Source organism: Hippichthys cyanospilos, chromosome 6, assembly GCF_059441005.1.
Source record: "Hippichthys cyanospilos isolate Australia breed blue-spotted pipefish chromosome 6, RoL_Hcya_1.0, whole genome shotgun sequence".
Taxonomy (NCBI): Eukaryota; Metazoa; Chordata; class Actinopteri; order Syngnathiformes; family Syngnathidae; genus Hippichthys; species Hippichthys cyanospilos.
The window spans coordinates 3,813,450-3,832,588 of NC_142374.1; the positions used below are offsets into that span (position 1 = coordinate 3,813,450).

At 38.4% G+C, this 19,139-nt stretch overlaps 1 protein-coding gene across 4 annotated transcripts in view; it reads left to right on the plus strand.

Moving 5' to 3' along the window:
• ckap5 (cytoskeleton associated protein 5) overlaps positions 1-19,139 on the plus strand; it is a 35,929-nt gene that overhangs the window by 14,344 nt on the left and 2,446 nt on the right. For 2 of the 4 annotated variants that reach the window (XM_088416941.1, XM_088416942.1), the window contains exons 18-41: positions 373-467; positions 613-796; positions 888-1,027; positions 1,683-1,857; positions 2,302-2,415; positions 2,531-2,659; positions 3,766-3,960; positions 4,051-4,171; positions 4,953-5,035; positions 5,716-5,826; positions 6,373-6,495; positions 6,935-7,084; positions 7,198-7,401; positions 7,490-7,625; positions 7,734-7,927; positions 8,016-8,191; positions 9,481-9,504; positions 13,046-13,219; positions 13,458-13,578; positions 14,431-14,610; positions 14,697-14,884; positions 15,934-16,009; positions 16,085-16,273; positions 17,207-17,344. In XM_088416941.1, the coding sequence (XP_088273067.1) occupies positions 373-467; positions 613-796; positions 888-1,027; positions 1,683-1,857; positions 2,302-2,415; positions 2,531-2,659; positions 3,766-3,960; positions 4,051-4,171; positions 4,953-5,035; positions 5,716-5,826; positions 6,373-6,495; positions 6,935-7,084; positions 7,198-7,401; positions 7,490-7,625; positions 7,734-7,927; positions 8,016-8,191; positions 9,481-9,504; positions 13,046-13,219; positions 13,458-13,578; positions 14,431-14,610; positions 14,697-14,884; positions 15,934-16,009; positions 16,085-16,273; positions 17,207-17,344 (3,420 nt within the window). The remainder of the gene's footprint in view (positions 1-372; positions 468-612; positions 797-887; positions 1,028-1,682; positions 1,858-2,301; positions 2,416-2,530; positions 2,660-3,765; positions 3,961-4,050; positions 4,172-4,952; positions 5,036-5,715; positions 5,827-6,372; positions 6,496-6,934; positions 7,085-7,197; positions 7,402-7,489; positions 7,626-7,733; positions 7,928-8,015; positions 8,192-9,480; positions 9,505-13,045; positions 13,220-13,457; positions 13,579-14,430; positions 14,611-14,696; positions 14,885-15,933; positions 16,010-16,084; positions 16,274-17,206; positions 17,345-19,139) is intronic. The other 2 variants (XM_088416943.1, XM_088416944.1) reach the window with 2 other exon arrangements.

Here is a 19,139-nt window from a genome sequence, read left to right on the forward strand (position 1 = left end):
AGGAAAAGCTCATTAAAATTCTGATGTTAATTTCTTATCGCAGTACATTAGTGACTTAGTTACGTCATACGCATTTGATGAGTAAATGAATACTTCAATGGGTAAATAATGTTGCACAAACTTCCATGTTTAGGCATAGTTGGAAATGACGGCCTTTCTAAACCATCTCCTTTCTGTTGGCAGCCGCTGTTAGTGTAAACAATGCGTAAGTTAGCACCCTGACCTACAGAAGTTGCAAAAATTAATTGAAAAACTAATTAATGTATCAATCACCCAGGCATACCAGAAATGGATTTATAGGACATTAAATGTTTAAGGATGGTTTAGAAGACTACACAGTATTCACTTTGTTTTTTGTTTTTTTTTAATCAGGTTGTGTCTTTGGCATTTGCACAAAAGAACCCCAAGAACCAGGCAGAGACTCTCAACTGGTTGGCTAATGCCATGAAGGAGTTTGGCTTTGCTGGGTAAATACATTACATTACAAGTGTTATAAACATTTGCAACTGAAAATTCACCAGACTGTAAAAACTTTTTTTAAGTGTCTTTAGCGTGAGTAGAGGAAGTATAAACAATGTCAAGAAAATGTGACATTTTACATCTTTTTCTCAGTGTCAATGTCAAAGCTTTTATCAACAATGTGAAGACGGCCCTAGGAGCAACTAATCCAGCTGTTAGGACAGCAGCAATTACCTTGCTTAGTGTGATGTATCTCTACATGGGAGCTCCCCTGCGCATGTTCTTTGAGGATGAGAAACCAGCTCTCCTATCACAAATAGACGCGGCATTTGAGAAGGTAAATGTCTGTCGTATTGCTCACAATGAGCAACAATGAACAAGAAAACCTTGCAAACTGCTTTTATTTACCTTGGATTTCTGCATCATAGATGCAAGGCCAGTCACCGCCAGCTCCAACAAGATTCACCAAAAGGATTGGAAATGAGGATGAATGTGACAATGCAGAAGAGCAAGAAGAAGATGTGGGAGGACAGGACATCATGGACCTACTGCCCAGAACAGATATTAGGTGACTATTTGAAGATCAGTTTGCCATGTGGAAGTCGCTACATGTTTGAAGTTGTTAAACAGTTAAAAAAACACATGATGCGTGTCATAGTTTTTATAGAAGACTGAAGAAGATGACTTTTAATTAGTGTCGAATACTGTCATTGTGTTAGTGTGAGCATTAAGAAGTATGCACGAATGTGACCAGATGAAATTTGTGTTTGCATGTTCCTGAAAAACAGGCGGCATTAGCGACCATTTTGATTGCAACATTGATTCCTGGATAGCTGCAAAATGAGTCTGTTGAAACATTTTTCTGCCAATTTAAAGCAAAATGCAACCCAACTGAGTTCGTCAGTGGAAAGAAGTTACAGATTGACTGGTTTTTAAACTGTCTAGTCATTCTTCCACACTTAAATCCGAAAGAACCTGCGTTTTACCGAATGTAGAGGCAACACAAAGAACTAACTAATAAAACAGACAACAGCTGAACAAGACTGCAGAGAAATCCTGTAAATATACAAGAAAAGAAGCATCGATGTAAGAATGCAAAAAAAAAATGCAATTTAGATTGTGAGGATCACAGTCTTGATGCCTTTATTACAAGCAAAGGTTTTACTTCTAAATTTCAAGTCTGAATTAATGAATTAATTCAATCTTTTGTCCCACCTTTTTAGCGACAAAATTACATCCGATCTGGTTTCTAAAATCGGGGATAAGAACTGGAAGATAAGAAAGGAGGGTCTTGAAGAGGTTGCAGCCATTATCTCGGAAGCAAAATTCATCACAGCCAGCATTGGGGAGCTTCCTCTGGCTATGAAAGGACGACTCAGTGATTCCAACAAAATGCTGGTAAGTCAATGACATGGGAGAATCACAGTATGTAGTTAACGTTGACTGTTCAAACCCATTGTTGCTGAAGCCTGGATTTTTTTTTTTTTTTTTTAACAAATAAACCGAACATTGATTATATTTATATACTGTGACAGAGATTGATTTAATTTAATAAATAAAAAAGAATGCCTGCACAAGGGTGTGGATAACAATTTTGGTGTTACAGCTTGTCTTTGTAGTGTAATCAACTGAATAACCCCTTTTTATTTTGACCTAACATTTAGAGTCTAAATGGTAAGTTGTTGTAATTGAGGTTTTACAATGGACACAAGTAACACACGTTAGACAATATAAATTTATGAATACAGCCAAGGGGGCATATCATACAGCTTACCTTGGTTTAAATAGTTGGTATTGTAATCTTGTAATCAAAATATATTAAATGATTCTGCTCACATTCAGGTCCAGCAGAGCTTGACCATCCTGCAACAGCTTGCCACAGCCATGGGGCCTGGGCTCAAACAGCATATTAAAACACTGGGATTTCCCATCATCACTGTGCTTGGAGACAGTAAGGTACGTACGTTGAGGGCTCAAAATATTCATATGCATTATTTCATTATTTATACATGTCATGTTTAAGATTCCATTTTTCGTATATATGCGCTTATTGAACAATGCTCATTTATAGGTCAATATCAGGGCAGCAACAATGGCCACTCTGCAAGCATGGGTGGAGCAGACTGGGATGAAAGAATGGTTGGAAGGGGAGGAGCTATCAGAGGAGTTAAAGAAGGAAAATCCCTTTCTACGTCAAGAGGTCAGTGGAATGCTGTCAGGGCCTTCAAAGCTTGTTGGCTCTATGTTGGCCCAAACACTGTCAGAAGCACAAAATTACATTTACAATTTACATAAAATTGTAATTTGTCTTTTGTCTTCAGCATATGTCTTGGCTGCATGATTTCCAGTCATTCCTGTGTGTCTGTTTGTCTGTCCCTCAAATCAGTTTTCAAGATTCAACAGTTTTATTGTCATGCATAGTAACACGACACAATGAAATCTTACTCTGTTTACTTCCCCGAGCAGATTTGGCATTTCACACAATACAGAAAATAATAAAGTAGTCAATAGTAGACAATAAAAACAGTAATAGGGCCAAAGGGTAATGATTATGAAGCTCTAATATATGAATAAGATTTATATTCTGAATATATTACTGAGTAGATGCTATACTATACGTTACTATATAATGTACATGTCTGAGGATGACAGTGCAAAAAAAAAAAAAACTTTTATTGCGTGGAGCGCTATAAAGGTTTCCTGCATGCCAGACATAGGAGGTGTAACTATTAATACACTATAAGCTACTTTGCGGTTTTCACCTATCACGGGGGGTTCCGGTCCCCATTAACCTCGAAAAACGAGGGATCACTGGATCTTAATTTATTACATTGGTGCTGAGTTGTATTTTGCACCATCACTGGTTATTGGATACATCGATAGATTGTGGTAGGTTGGTGGAAAACGGTTTGGGCACCCCTGCTGTATGTCATCAAAAGCCAAAATTGGCACTGTACGCATGTGGGAGAGAGTGCTTGGGATGTTAAAGAACCTAGTGAGAATCCTCCATGAATGTGCAAAGTTGTTTTTAGTAACGGTTGTTGTAACATGCCCTTCAGTGTGAATTTACCCATAGATAAACAGTATTATTTGTGTATTATTTTCTGACGTGATGGTTATAAAAAGGTGGTTTAGTTCACTAAATACGCCATGAATGCCCAAGTTCAAAACTGCAAAATGTACAATGAATGAAAATGACAGATTGCAGAGTGAATAGGCAATAGTAGAGGGGAAAAAAGGCCCATAGAGTTCTGAACAACATAATTAATTGTGTTTTAGAAAATAAATGCTTTCTTCCTCTCATAGTTGTTGGGCTGGTTAGCCGAAAAGTTACCCACCCTGAGGTCTGTGCCGGGAGATCTGATGGGTTGCATCCCACATCTATATGCGTGCCTAGAAGACAGGAACGGTGACGTGAGGAAGAAAGCTCAAGATGCCCTTCCCACATTCATGATGCACCTAGGCTACGACAAGATGAACAAGGCTACTGGCAAACTCAAGGTACCTGGAATTTTAATCATGGACAACAGTTTATTCTTCCTCATTACAATACAATGCTTACTCTGTGTATTTACTCTTGTATCCTTTTAGCCTTCTTCGAAAGACCAGGTGGTCACCATGTTAGAAAAGGCCAGAGCAGTGATGCCAGCAAAACCGGTTGCTCCTGCCAAAACTGGAGAAGCGAAGAGCCTATCGGAGACAAATAGAGCAGGTTTGTATCACTCGGCATTTTCTTTTTTTCGTCGGCTTTAGTACCACTGTAAGTTGGGCACTACGGTAGCTAAAGTGTCTCAATTAATAGTCAATGTGAATTTTGTCACTTACGTTGACTATTTCCCCCCACACACGCATGCACGCGTGTACACACAAACAAGCTTCCTCTGTCACTTGTGCTCTCTCGTCCTATGCCAAGTGAATGAGATCATACGACACTAATACACGTTTGTTTCGAGTTACACCGTACGCCTTTAGAACCCTGTTTTACACTTTTTACACCAATTTTTACACCTAGTGGGATCAGAGACAGCATTGAGAATGCCGCTCTAGATGCCTACCAGCGACCAGTGTTTATTTTGGAAAACGTCTGACGCCATTTGGAGCATTACATGACCAAACTGTCAAAAATGTAAAGCGCCGTTCCAAGTGCCGTCTGGTGTTTTTCAATATGAACGTCAGCCACCACTAGCCGTCTAAAAGGGTATTTCAGTATCTCGGACATTACTAGCCTCGAAAAGCGGAATTCCCAACTGCTCATTGCTCACTAAAAGTTTGTTTTGAGTTTATTTACATATTTATTTTACATGAATAACATTGGTATTTAACTGGTATTTGCCATAATTATGTTATATTATTATGGTCGAGTGAATTTATTTCCTTACATCTAGTTCATTGTTCAGATATTTTTTTATTCCTGTCGGAATGATTGTTTTTCAGATTGGCCCTACATATTCTGCTCTGTGTGTAGTTTCCAAATGTTTCATATTTTACTCCAGCCACCAGGTCTCAGGCAGTAAGTGAGGATATTGCAGATAAATCTGAAGCTAAAAAGATCAGAGGAGGAGCAGCTGCTAAAAAGGTATGGTATATTTGTATGAACATTATGGAAAATTATATTGCAATTTATATAGATTTCAACTTTTTATTTGTCATAGTTGCTTGCTATTTGAATCCGAGCATAACGTGCAATATTTGCTTTCAGTCCAGCCATGCCATTATTCACAGTTGTTGTACAAACAAATTGTTAACCTTATATATTGAGTTGAATGCCGATACGTAACCTTACAAACTGGGACAATTCTCTTACTAGTTTAAAGTCTTAGGTTCGTTTACATGGCCTTGGAGTATGTGTGCAGTCAGATTAACAGCAAAGTTTTTCGGTTTCAGAGCAAACTCACCATTTTTGGTTTTCTTGCAGATCCTATCTGTAGTTCAGTCTTTAAATGTTAGTTTTGATCAGACACCACCAACATTTTTGAAACTTGAGATTTAGGATCTACCTTGAAAAGCAGTTGGCATTGATTAAATGCAAATGAATTTCGATTTGATATTTATTTCACAGGAAGGAAAAAAATAGCTCAAATTATTTGGCCGTAAATCATTTCATTGTGGTTGTCCCCAATAGCTTATTCCAGGCATCATTTGAATGGCCCCAGTTTAGATATTTCGTAGTGTTACCATCTGTATCTCTTAATGTGTTGCCCCTCAATTAGTTCTGCTCTGATTTGTTAATATTATTTGGTTTTTCTGTCCGCTCAGCAACCTTCTCTCCCTGAGGAACATGACCCTACCCCTCCCTCAAAGGACAAGGACAGTAATGCTAATAAAAAGCCCCTCAACAAAGGGAAGGCTGCTGCTGGCAGTCAACAGGTAGATGTGGAACAGATGTGCTCCTGATGAGACAATTGTTGCACAACTACCACTAATCAAATGCTTCAGTGAGCTCTTGCTGTCACTGATCAATTGTCCAGCAAACATAGAACAGTTTTGTTAGACTAATAAGTGTGCACTGAGCTTTAACGTTTGCCGTGACACTTTGGCTGGTGTTTACACTGTTAAATTCTGCGACCGTAGTCACTAATGGTGGTGTTAATGTTTAAATGTATAATTCATCTAATTCTCTCTCTCTCCTAGGTGAAAGCTTACTAACCTCTCCACATATCAGTTTTAATGAAATAAATAATGTCCTTCTGACATATTATGATTTTAAATTGCAGTTCCTGCATGCTTACAGAAATGCACGTTTTTCATGTCACACCACTGAATTTATCAGGTTGTTGCATGTTTAGGAACTAAACAATAGTTTTCACTTTTTTTCTTTGCCTTTTTTTCCATTGTGGTGTACATATTTTGTTATACCACAAAGTTGTTGTGTTAATCTGTCGGACAAGTCTGACGTACAGGCCTTATTTTCAGAGCCCATCCGCCAAAAAGCCCACAGCCAAAGGCATAAAAGATGACGAAGACAGGTCTGGGCCTCTCTTCATCCTTGTCCCCAATGCAAAGGAGCAGAGGATCAAAGAGGAGAAGCAACTTAAGGTACCCAATTGATTTTGATCTTATAAACAACAGAGCAGAGAACACCCTAGCCGTTCATCTTTCACTCAGTTATGTTGCAGACAGACTGAACGTGGAGCTCGGTGTTTCTGGCTACGTGTTTCCTTATTAAGTCAAAGCAGCAATACTTACAAAAAAGTAGTGGCTAACAGTCCAGTACTATGTCAGTACTGTGTCCATTGCAATGCAATGCAAGCAGTCACATAGCCAAATGTTCAAAAAAAACCCCACACACATTCAAAGACAATATCATTGCGGAACCCAGAGTGATATATGCAATAATATAATTTTTTTTTCACGGCACAAATTGTTGAAATATTGTACATTGTAGAACGTGACTGGTATTTCTAAAACATGGATGACCAATAATTTCTGGAGCATTGTATTAATTGAACTTTGGACTTGTTTGTTTTGTCCATAGATTTTAAAGTGGAACTTCATCAGTCCTCGAGATGAATATTTGGATCAGCTTAAAGCTCAAATGTCTACCTGCTTTGCCAAGTGGCTTCAGGATGAACTATTCCATCTCGACTTCCAGAGACATGTAAAGGCTATTAGTGTCATGATTGAGGTGAGAATACATGTTTTGCTTTTTCCCCCTAATTCTTTCAGACATACATAATTGTTTTTTGGGCTGCATAAACCACACTCTAAAAAGTCACTGCATGTGTGTCAATTTAACAGAGGTTGGACAGTGAGAGTGATGCCACCATAAGCTGTCTGGACTTAATTTTGAAGTGGTTCACGCTGCGCTTTTTTGACACAAACACTACAGTCCTCATGAAGGTGCTGGAGTATTTGAAGCTGCTTTTTGCCATGCTCGATAGGGAGAACTATCATCTTACAGAGTATGAGGCAAACTCCTTTGTCCCCTACCTTATACTCAAGGTCAGCAAAAACAGCACTTGCCTAGACTAGCTGTTTCCTTGTGGGTCTTCTTTAATTTTGGGTTCCTCTTTCTTTTTTTAATCCCAAGGTTGGAGAGTCTAAGGATGTGGTTCGCAAAGATGTACGAGCAATACTAGGCATGCTATCGAAGGTTTACCCCGCATCTAAGCTCTTTCCTTACCTCATGGATGGTACAAAGTCCAAAAACTCCAAACAAAGAGCTGGTGAGTCACTGTCATCTACCAGCTAGCTGAGATTGCAATACATTTTTCAAAATTTCTCACTGTAAATGCAAGTTTTCTTACAATATGTCTTTGGAATTACATTTTAAGAATGTCTGGAGGAGTTGGGTTGTTTGATAGAACGCTATGGGATGAATGTATGCCAGCCAACTCCGGCCAAGTCTTTGAAAGAGATCGCAGTTCACATCGGCGATAGAGACACTTCAGTTCGAAATGCTGCTCTAAACACGGTGGTGGCCGTCTACAATGTCTGTGGAGAGCAAGTCTATAAATTAATTGGAAATGTAAGTTTGAGAATTCCAAAAGTCAATGCTTATTTATAATGCATCCCCAAAATTAATATAGGCGGCCCCTTTACTCTTATTTCTTTAGCTGTCTGACAAAGATATGAGCATGTTGGAGGAGAGGATCAAACGTTCTTCAGCAAAAAAGGCAGCTGCTGCTCCAGCCAAGCAGAGTATCAATGAGCGGTCACAAAGAGATCAATCAGCAAACCCTAATGGCACTTTCCTTCGCAAGTCTGCACAGGAAGACCCCAACAAACTCAAGTAGGTTACCAAAGAGACATTTGTATCATTGATGAGAGTTAAATGGAACAGTAAATGTTTTAGCATGTGAGAGAGATAGTTATGCAAGATTAGCTAACTCTGGCATTATGTGAAATTCTCATACTGCAAAAATCATCAGAGGACCCCAAAAAATAGCATGTATGTTTCGCATTGCATCGTCAACACAGCAATTTTCAACACTTGAGATCGATTGGTATGTCATTTGTAAAAATAACAGACACGTAGAATGGCCAGTAGTTTTGTGGGAAAAAAATGCAACTCACAAAACATTTGCTAAGAAAAGTTTGGCCTCATGTCAGCAATATTCATGCTACCATCTCAAAAGTAACATGACTTATTGACAAACGGATCGCAAGTGCAGCATGTACATAATAAAACTTGCATGCTTGTATAACTTGTAAAACTATGTATGCTTATATAAATATTTTTCACTTAAGAGTGATTACTATTTTGGGTGACAGTTTTTTCGTTTCATTTTCGCTTAAAGAATTTCCTCTCAGTTCCTGGCATAGGTGATGTGAGAAAATTGATGATCATCCCTATCCTAAGTTTTTAACAACCATTTTGCAACTCACCCGTAATAAAAAAAAACAAAACACGTCTTACCGGGTTAACATACTGAACTAAAAAGTTGAAATTGAACTGTGGGCAGTGATTATTCAGGTGGCACCAAGGGGATGCCACTTCTGATACTAGTTCCACTCTTTTTGAATCCCTAAATAATCGCAGACTATTTCAAGATGTAGAGTTCCTCCTGTAAACCTTTTCCCTCCTCAACCTTGCATGTTGGGTTTCTCGTAATAGACTGTACAGTACTGTATGGGCAAACAAATTTGAGGCATTAAACTTAAGTAACATTGAGGGCCTTGGCCTGACCCAATATTTACTACTTAAAATTTTTCATCTCAACAAGACAGTGAGTTTTCAAATACCTTTGAGATGATCAAAAATGGAAGTTGTGAGCCAGTTGACAATTGTTCTTCTCTATTGATGAGCAAAAATTCTCATAACACCTTCCAGAATCCTTTAAGTAATCTCCTCAGAAGTGAAATCTTCTATGAGGAAACCAATTCTGTAGTTTTCTATGAGTTCCTGTAGGTACAATGGTTTGGTTTTTACTTGACAGAATCTCACAGTCCAAGCAAGCATTGTGTATGTCTTTTGGATGGAAGGCGCACCTGTTGCATGCATGCATGCCTCTTAACTCCACATCTTTTTTCCTGTGATTTCCTCCTTTCTGTATTTTCTTGCCTTCTTCTCTGGAGCAGAATTATGTATCGCACTTACAGGATGTGAGTACATTTTCCTCCTACTCCTCCTCCTCTTGTCTGTTTTTCTTTTTTTTTTCTCTCCCCCAAAAAACCCATAAAATATAATCTAATCATTAAAATGCAAAAGGCCGCAATCTTTTGGATTTACTTAATTTCATAGATAGCTTCGAGTTATTGTCATCATGTATATTTGGGTTTCTGTCATCAACAGCGTTCCCTCGCTATATCACGGTTCACTTTTCACAGCTTCGCTATTTTGTATATTTTTGTTTCTATTTTTTACAGCGTATGAGCATGCAGTATTCTGCGTCCTGATTTGAATAGAGAAAAGTGTATTTTGTTCGATGACTTCATTGTCTTAGGGATTTAGGCAATTGACAATCAATCTTCCATGCTATGTCCCCTGTCCATTACGGGTCGTAATGCCTTTGCTTGCAAGTTTTCTTCACTAGTCACAATGTTGATAAAACTATCCGCATCAACAAAGGCACTTGTGGTTGCACTCAAAACTTAGGAAGACTCACAGTCCCACAAAAAGGTGAACTTGAGTTGAAGTTGAAGGTAAATCTTATGCGGTTCTAGGGCACTATGGAATGAATGAATCATTGTTTGTTACATACTGTAAAGGAGAAAAAGACCGTAAGGGCAACAGTAGCTTTAATAATGATTAAAAAAGGGTTGCAAATGGGGGGGGACAATCGCTAAAATGTGTCTTGAAATATTTTCTGACGGTGAGTAGCAGAATGACGTGGAGCCCAGGCCATATGAAAGCATCTCGCATCGTACCAAGCCCTTTTAATGCCAGCAAGGGTTAGTTTGACATATTTCAGAACCTATGCACAGAGAAGCTGCCTCTGTGCATACTGCTGGAGGAGAGGAATAGCAAGTTTAAAGCTATTGTTGTGGGAGTTGAAATGTGAATGAGACAAGATTATTTTGGAAACAAATGCCTGCTTCCTCTTGTATAATGCAGGATTAGGCCAAAAGCCCAGGATTTTACTCCCCCCAAAAATCATGGGGCTGGTTATGTGCAGAAATCCTGCAGGCTATTGTATATGATAAATAGGGCTTTTCCCACTCATATCAGTCAAAATGTTGTAGAGCCCAAATGAAACCTAGACTTAGATGACAAACTGGCTCAATCTGGATTGGTTCAAATAGCAGAGCAGCACCAGGGCAAAGAGGCACAGTCAGGAATTACATTTGTTATTTCTAAAACTTAATTACTCCCTTGGATTAAAGAAAATGGATGAATGGATGTTTTTTCATTCCTTTTATAATTTCTAAAATAAGTCTTTTGTCCTTCAGTTAAATTACAAACAAGTATAACTATAAAATCTACAAAGGGTAGGAATTTTTGTCAACTAGAGATCTGAGAAAATGCCTTTGAGAGTTATTTATTCTGTGAAGAGTGGTTTTATTGTTTTAAAACATATATAATAAACGATAGGTTAAAGATATATAAAAAAAAATACTGTAAATGAAAAACCTTAGTACTGTGCGAATGGAAAATGATCATTTCTAATCATTACAAATATTTTTTAGCAAATATATAAAACAAAAAACACTTGATGGAAAAATCTAACATTTAAAAAAAACACAACAAAAAACATGATTAAATTAAAAGCCTTCACAATACGAAATGAAATGTAAATTTAACAAATACAGTGGGCCCCCGTGTTACGAGATTAATTCGTTTCGCGGTTGGGCTCGTAAGGCGAATTCACCGTATGATGGGTAATCCAAACATATGTTAAATAGCTAATGCGTTTAGAACCCCAGATAAAAACATCAAAATTGTACATACATATTAAACATTGGTACCAAAATAGTATAGTAAATGCTACGTATATATAATATACATGTATACAATCAGAAAACATCATCAATAAAAAATATAGAAAAGATTTATTTACCTTTTGAGTGGTGCTTGTTATGTCCATATTCCCTAATAACGGTCATCTTCTGCATCGTTTCCATATAAATCATCCTCTTTCTTCTCTCTTTAACATCACTAGCAATATTGGGACCCATGGCTAGCCCTTTCACCGTTTAATTAAGCAGTAAAGCTCTATAAATACGGTTTTGTAACCACTCACAGTCGAACAAAGCTTTCGACCAAGAGCAACATGAAAATAACGTAAGTCAGGGACGCTGTAACACCGGGGTCCACTGTATAATAATCAAAAATACTGTATGCACTATAATGAAAAAGATCATTTATCAAAATGATGGCAATGATGGCACCTGTGATAAAAGAAAGGAGCACTAATTCAATTATCGTCAATCACTTGCGCCACATCAAACATGAAATGTTTTAGTTTCAAATAGGAGTTCATTTTGGATATTCATGTTTAAACGCGACATTTGTTTTTTTTTTATTTTTGTGGCAACTGCAACCTTTTTATGTAGATGTGTGGCCTCTACTGCTATAGCTAATTCGTAAATGCTAGGGCCTCAGCTGTGTTTATTAACCGACTCAAAAAAAATAACTTAGTTTAAGGAACTTCTTTAAGGCAAGTAATTGGCAGCATTTAAAACAGTGCTAAGAATATATGGAAATTCTGTCAAAGATCAATACTTTTAAGTTGATGGTTTGTTGAGTAATAGCACCAGGTTACTTTAACAAAAGGAATTAGGCACCTGGCTAATTTTTAAAAATATGTATCACTCTATTGCTAGAACAAATTTTGCTTTTTTTTCCCCCCTTCAAATAGATGTTATATATATATTTTTTAGAGGAAGTTCTCAACCCACAATTTTACTTCAACTTTCACAGAAGTAGGATTGGATGATTATGGAAGAAATACAGTCATAATCACATTAATAAAATTGATTATTCAGAGACTTCAAGTGACTTCAGGGTACTTTCAGTTCAGGAACTTGCAAGCATGCAACGTTCTTTCGTACATTACTTGCTTTTATTTAGAATGTTTTAAGATCGAGAGGGGCCAAAATCAAAATCACAAATAAATTTTAGTTTCCCAGCCCCCCAACCCCCCAAAATAGACGAATAATCTTGCAAAAATGTGAAAGTGCTTTCATCTTATGCTTTTAGAGGCTGCACACACTTTATAAACTTAATTACCTGAGTTGCTGATTTTTACTTCACCTCATAATTATTTTTATTATGTTGAATACTTTAAAGTTTTTGATGCTTTTTTTTTTATATATATATATATATATATCACGGTGTGAACAGTGGTGTGAACTATTTGAACCACTGTGTGCAAACATGATCATTTGTATATATTGGATGATTCAACATCATAAAGTAAGCTTTCAAACGTTACCGCTGGGCTGCTCCATGTCTGTTGTATAAGAGTGACACTTAATCTTCCATATCTTACTGCCTTCAGTCAAAGTCTAATAGTTGTAAAAGAGAGAGGCAGGGCAACCTTGGCAAAAAATTTGGAAGTGTAGGCCCTGAGTCACAAGCATAAAATATTGATACGTTTGGCAATGTCCAGCGAAAAAGTCTGATAAATCAGTAAGGTCAAATAATCACCATGTCTTAATAATTAGTACCACACTTAACCTCATATACTGTTCTTTTCCCCAGCCAAGCCCGTCAGAATGCCCAGCACAGTGAGTCCTCTCACATGCCCATCCCCAAGCAGTTCCAATTAGACCTGGACATGATTGAGATGGACCAGAGCAGCGTAAATGAGCTGCCGGACCTTGTCGAGCACAAGCTCGATGAGCTGCTGGAGCCCATGGTCATCCCTGAGCCCAAGTAAGTATAACTAAGTTGCACAGAATACTCTATATCTAAGAACAAATCTTGGAGATGAAACTTGTTTATCTTAACTTTTTAGACACCAGATTTTTTTTTCCTTTGCACTAAAACCTTTAACATATCACTAGTTTTATTTAGTTTTTATGTTTGTAGCTTGAATGTGATTAATGTTAAAAGCATACCATGTTGCTGTGACTCTTAAAAGTTATAATGTTGCTGTGTTTTGTCTTTCAAGGATGCGTACTATTTCCCCACACTTTGATGACCTCCACAATAGCACTGCGTCCACTATAAACTTTGTCATCTCTCAGGTGGCAAGTGGGGATATTAACACCAGCATACAAGCACTTGCCCAGGTAAAAATTCACTGCTTGCCATCTACTATGTGGGATATTATGACAGCTATAATTGCAGAGGCTTCTATATGACCATTTTATTTTTTGTATTAGTCTCGTGTCAGCTGTAGGAAGTCATTTGTGCTAATATGGATCACAGCTTATCACAGCCTAATTTATTTTTCCTCCTCCATCCTTGCAAAAAAATGACAGGGTATACTCCTGGTGTTTCTTTGCATTTATTACACAAATATAGAAAATATTGCCACAGCATGCCTCATTAATTATTAAAAGAAGTGCAAATAACCAAATAGCTAAAAAACACACAGGAAAGCCGAAGCCAGTTTGATTCGAACTCAGGTCGAACTCAAGTCTCCCACTTGAGGAGGACATGCTAGCCGCTGCGTCACGGAGCCGCACTTTAAAAAATATTTTGAACTCATTTAGGCAGCTTGGTGGAAGAGTGGTTAGCACGTCTCTCTCACAGTTCAAATCCAGCTTGCTCTGACCCTCCTGTGTGGAGTTTGCATGTTCTCCCTGAGTCCGTGTGAGTTCTCTCCGGGCACACCGGCTTCCTCCCACACTTCAAAAACATACGTGGCAGGTGTATTGGACACTTTAAATTGTGTGATTGTCTGTGTGAATGGTTGTTTGTCACTCTGTGATTGGCTGGCAACCAGTTCATGGTGTCCTCCGCCTCCTGCCCGTAGACGGCCGGGAATGGCACCAGCATGCCTGTGAACCTAGTGAGAATTAGCGGCTCTAGAAAATGAATGGATGGTTAAACTTTAAACCTCCCGAGGAAATTGCAGAGAATTACATCCGTGCATGTATTATAGATATTAATGCTGCAAAATTTGTTTGTCCTCACAGATTGATGAAGTATTGTGTCAGGAGAACAAGGCAGAGGTCATGTCAGGACATATTGACCAGTTCCTCATTGCCACAATCATGCAGCTGAGGCTCATTTATAATACCCACATGGCAGATGACAGACTGGACAAGAAGGTTATATTTAAACTGTACAGCTGCATCCTTGGCAACATGCTGTCTGTAAGTACCTTTCACATAGGATGTTATTGGATGAGCTTGAAACGGATACACTGGATGCAATAATGTGTCCGAATTCTCGTCAACAGTTATTTTCTTTGGAGTCTTTGGCAAGAGAAGCCTCCATGGGTGTGTTAAAAGACCTGATGCATGGCCTTATAACGTTAATCCTGGACAGCAGAATGGAAGACACAGAGGAGGGGCAGCAGGTCATCAGATCTGTAAACCTGCTTGTAGTCAAAATACTGGAGAAGTCAGACCAGACCAACATAACTAGGTAATTGAGCCCTAAATGTTAACAAACGCACACACGAACACATCAGTTTTAATATCAATCTTTTGCAAAATCATGAGGATTTGCATTTTCCCCCCCAATGGCAAGAGCAACAAAACAAAACTGTAAGCGCAATAGCAATAACTGCAAAACAATGTCAAACCCCATTTTGGCCTATGTGCAATGGCTGCCTATATATTGTGATGTATATGATCATTGATATGATTTACGTACAAATTCAAACATACACTGTACCAAGGCTCGTAATATGCATTTTTGCATCACTGTTTGCAAAATAAATTTTTGACTTGACGCTTCACGTAAAGTCATGGAATCGTTTCACTTGGCATCAAGCACCCACCAACAGTTCCAAATGATTTCGGACTGTTTAAGAGTGCCAGGTTTTGTTAGATTTCATCAGTGATCCATACGGAACAATTGCTGTGGTTCTGGCTGCACATGGTTTGTGGATTACTGTGTGCATTCTTATGAAGTCCTATGAGCCCAACCGCGAAACGGATTAATCTCGTAACACGGGGGCCCACTGTATTTGGTAAATTTACATTTGGTAAATTTACATTTCATTTAATGTTATGAATGCTTTTAATTTATCATGTTGCGATCCCAACCGCGGAATGGATTAATCTCGTAAACCAGAGCCCACTATACAGTCGAAAACTACCAACAGACAGAAAAAAGCTATTGATTCATTTCAAGCCTTACATATATGTAAATAAGTATATGTGTGTTTGTGTGTATTAATATATAGCTCCTCTCGCAATCAATTTCGCATGACAGTTCTTGATTGTCTTAGCGCCCACTTTCATTGAAGGTCCTCCACCAGATTTGGAATTGAATTGCAGCTCTTCAAAGTTAATAACGTCCCACAAGCTGGACATGTTCTGGGTTCGAGGGTCAAATTCCAGCCACATTTTTAGGCTTTTGCATTTCAGGCAAAGTAACAGATCAATTTCAGGCAAAATAACTTGTCCTTCTGGCTCTGTCTATCAAACTGATTTATTTTATGTCAATCTGTTGACTCCCCTCTGCAGTGCCCTACTGGTGATGCTTCAAGACACTTTGGTCGCAACTGCAGGGTCTCCCACATTCACTGAACTTGTCATGAAGGCAAGTCTCTTGGCAAAGAACTTGAAGATAAAGAAACTACAAAAATGAAGATTAATGTGACGTGTGTTTCCTCAGAGCTTGTGGAGGCTGATCCGCCGCCTCCCGGAAACCATCAACAGCATCAACCTTGATAGGATTTTATTCGATGTCCACAACATCATGAAGTTATTCCCCAAAGAGAAATCTAAGCAGCTCAAAAGTGACCTACGACACAGAACCCTCAAGACTCTGTTGCATACGTTTTGCAATCTTATAGGGGCTAAGGTAACAAGCCTGAATGCGCTAACACACTCAATGATTTGTTTTCTATCTTCCAGACTCCTTTTGCACATGAAGTTGAATTTTAATAGCATAGTGAGGATGAGTGGCTAAAGAAAATGGACGAATGTTGTAAATACAAAGTATATATATTAATAAAAACAATAACGCATCAGTTTTATATATCGCTTTTATAGACCAAAACCCTTTACAATGGATTCATTATTTAGGCATCTGAACATTCTAGTGGTGGTACATTGTGTGGCGGCAGCCCCTTTGAGCACCACCAAATATTCTCACCCAGCCATATATATCAGTGTGAGGGACACTTGAGGCAAGTTGGGTGAAGTGACTTGCTCATGGCCACATGACTTGAACAGAGCGGTTTTCACTCGACCGTTCAATTATTGGACAACCTGCTCTACCGACCAAGCCATGGCTGATTTGTTCTGGCTGGTTAACAAACATTTTAGAAATATAATATAAAATAATATAAAAAGTTTAATCATAAAATGTCTAAAAATCTCCTCTTAGGCCTTGTGTGATTTGAAAAGTGCTTAAAAAATATGTGGATGTTCTTTTTACTTAAAACATGAATAAACTCTTTGAAATGTTTAGATTTTTTTTTTTGGACCCTAATCTAGTTATAAAGCAGAACTGAATGTAGGCTACCTGTGCTACTCGGTTGGATCTTAACGATGACCACCAGCCATTACTGGGGTGTGTTTGTGTTCCATCAAAACTTTTGTTTATTTTTTTTGTTTAGTTTTTGTTTGTTCGCGAGTTGCAATGTAAAATGCAGACACCTTGTTTGGATGTTTTTCGCTTTGGGTGAATTGTTTCTCTGTAATTTTGATATTTTATGTACCTATTTTATATCATCCTAGGAATATTTTTTAATTTTTAATTGTTGTTACACATCTCTTTCTGAAATGACAGATCCTGGACCACCTTTCAATGATTGAGAATCGAAATGAGTCCGAACTGGAGGCCTACTTGAGGCGGGTTGTCAAACATTCTGATAACATGTTTGGTAGCAAAGGTGACCGAGGCAATGAGAAGGGTAGTCTGCACATGGTGAGTAACACACTTAATCCAATTGATTGTGTCTAACCATCGCTCTATTACATTTAAGTAATTAATGCATTCAAAAAGATTTAGAGGTCATATTACTTGAGGGGTGTCCCAACTTTTTTCCATTTCTGATGTCTTGCCGATATTACAGCCTAGTTATGGTACTGTTCAGTACTGATACCGATCCGATACAACTTCAGCGCGAATACTAGGATGGAATGAATACCGTTGAATGATTTCCCTGTTTTTTTTTTGTTTTTTTTTTTACTTCAGTTTGGGTGAATTTGACAAAAACGCCATGATAAGTCTACCCCTGACTCTCGTGGTTACATAGATCTTGGCTGTCCAATTATAACACATAGTGTGTGGTTTTAAAATGACAAAATTGCAGTAGTTTTAGAGGTATTTCTTCAACAACATAACATGCGGTTTTGGGGCGAGCGAGTGGGGCAGAAACGAGACAAGCGCGAGGCAATTACAAGTGTGCACAGACGCAAACGCTGAAACTAATTGTCAGAGAAATCTCTAAAAGAAGACTAGGACAAGCCTAGCTGCTAAGCAGCAAAAACAGTCACTCAGACCTGCCAAGATTGACTTTTCTATGCCAGGCATAGGGAAAAAGCTTGGGCAAATGAACTTGTGGGTTTTCCAACGCTAATTCAACGCCCAAGCGCCCCTGCCTGGTTTTTATTAATCCAGCAAAGCATTGCACATTACAAGACATAACAAAAAGAGCCAGTTGGGCGCCAGCAACAGCTGGGCCAAGGTCCCGGCTCACACTTTCCCGCGTCAACAGCTTTATGTAAGGACTGGGGCCAGATGAACTCGGACTGCACACATGGATAGCAATGCACACTATTCTAGACAAGAAATAAGCACATAATGATAACAACCTAATATACGATTTCCTTCACACTAATGTTGCAACATTAAAATTATTTGAAGTTTCAATGCTTTATATTTTGACACAGCTGAATATTAATTTGTTGAAAAGCCCCAAAAGTCATCATCAATATCAGATAGGCTAAAGGGCTCCTCCCATTTAACTCACGGAGGTTCTTATCTTCCTCCTTGTCATCCGTTAAAACATCCTCGTTACTCTTCCACGGTTAGTCGTCTTCGGGCCAGTCCAATTTGTTGGAAATGGAGGTCCTCGGAGGTCATTTGCTGATCATCTTACTTGGGATGTTCTTTTACCGAGTGAAAGGTGCAACAAAGAGGCAATTCAGCGGCACTTGATGAAAGTGCAGTTTTGGATGCATACTATATCCAATTGGAGGTATCTGATGATTTTAGGCCTTGTAAATGACATTATACTTATTTCACACTGAAATTGTTATTGTAATTATATTCAAACAGAAATGCGGAAAAAATTGGGTCCGTTTTGAGTGGTTACAAGTCGACCCCCCTAATATGGAGGGACAAAATGAGGAAAAACAAAACTCAACTTGTACACAGAGAAATACAGTAGTACAGTACAGAATTTTTGCCTAACTTGAAAAATTTGAGGAACCATTAAAAAGGGCTGCCTCGCTTACAAAACCTCTTAATTGTCCTTGCCTTACAGTATTGGAGAAATAGCTTTAAATGTTTTGATTGTATGATGAATGTATTGTGATTATGGCACTGAATCTTGATTCGTTAAAAAAAAAAAAAATGCAAACGATATCAATCACAATATAAACTGCCATTTGCTTACACCAGGGGTCACCAGCGTGGTACCCGCGGGCACCGGGTAGCCCCCGAGTATGACATGAGTTAGCCCGCAGACCTGTTCTGCAAATCGCTTACAAGGGAT